Genomic DNA, 1,110 nt, shown 5'->3' with positions numbered 1-1,110 from the left:
ATTCCTGCCCTTCTCCACAGGTAACGAAAGCGTTTGATCCTGTATGAGGCAGTGAGTTCCCAGAGTCCTTCGGAAGATATTGGCCAAGTGGCAGCATCCAAGCCTCTCTGGGAACAGCACAGACATCAGTGGTGGGAGTGGGTTAGAAATACCCACTCTGGGTTTTGATGACTTGCAAACAGCCTCTCAGCCCACACTGGTGGGCACACCAGATCCTGGTGTTTAAAGACCCAACTATGACCTGCAGAAGAGTCAATGCATTCAAGCAAGAGTTCAGTCTTCCCTCTGCCTTGGGATGCCTGTTTCTAGGGCATCTCAGATCAATTCCCTGTAGGCTTAGAGTGAAACAGCCCTGTTCAAATGCCTGTAGGAGACCAGCAGTGATGGCTGCTGAGTATCACACCATGCTATTTTGCATTTCTGAGGCCTATACTGTCCCTCACGCTATTGCTACCAAGTAGTGGGGAAGAGGTGTTGAGTTGAGCCACCACTTATCCAAACACTCCACCAACAGCCATGCTTTTGGCATTGCAGGGCGGAGAAACTGCATTGGAGAAAGCCTTGCCACGATGGAGCTCTTCATCTTCTTCACAGGCTTGATCCAGAAATTTACTTTTAAGCCTCCACCTGGCATCAAAGAATCTGAGCTGGACACGACTGCAGAGGCTGGATTCACCATGAGACCCCATCCACAGTGTATCTGTGCTGTGCTACGCCAATAAGCCCAATGGAGAAAAACCCATGTAGTATTTTTGTACGGAGCCTAGCAGAGGCACAAAGGAGAAACCAGATCCTTGTGCAGTGGCTACTAGTAGTGTCTTCTTACTCAAAGCTTGGAAAGTACTGGCTCCATGCTTAAAATATCTGTTGGAGCAGTATTTTTCTAAGAAGCAGAGGAGGGCTGGTGAGTAAGGTTACCTGGAAAATTCCAGCCAGATACATGACTGGAACAGACAGGACAGTCACTACTTTGCACATCAAATACACAACATAAGTTATCCTTGTTGTGAGATTCTGGCAGAGGCTGTTTCTTAAGAGTGGTTTATTTCTTCCCTCAGAGAGCAATATTAGATACAAATGTTGTGTTCTTGTCCCTGCTCTTTTCCCATT

General features: G+C 47.2%; 1 protein-coding gene across 1 annotated transcript in view; it reads left to right on the top strand.

Moving 5' to 3' along the window:
• LOC104545854 (cytochrome P450 2W1-like) overlaps positions 1–722 on the top strand; it is a 7,225-nt gene extending 6,503 nt beyond the window's left edge. The window contains 2 exon segments of the mRNA XM_010191086.1: positions 1–20; positions 535–722. The exon segment at positions 1–20 is cut by the window's left edge and continues 17 nt beyond it. Of these exon segments, the coding sequence (XP_010189388.1) occupies positions 1–20; positions 535–722 (208 nt within the window).
• Positions 723–1,110: the final 388 nt, after the last annotated feature.

The sequence above is a fragment of the Mesitornis unicolor genome, unplaced genomic scaffold, assembly GCF_000695765.1.
Source record: "Mesitornis unicolor isolate BGI_N332 unplaced genomic scaffold, ASM69576v1 scaffold35988, whole genome shotgun sequence".
Taxonomy (NCBI): domain Eukaryota; kingdom Metazoa; phylum Chordata; class Aves; order Mesitornithiformes; family Mesitornithidae; genus Mesitornis; species Mesitornis unicolor.
Note: the sequence above shows the minus strand (reverse complement) of the source record. Positions and strands in the feature narration are given on the sequence as shown.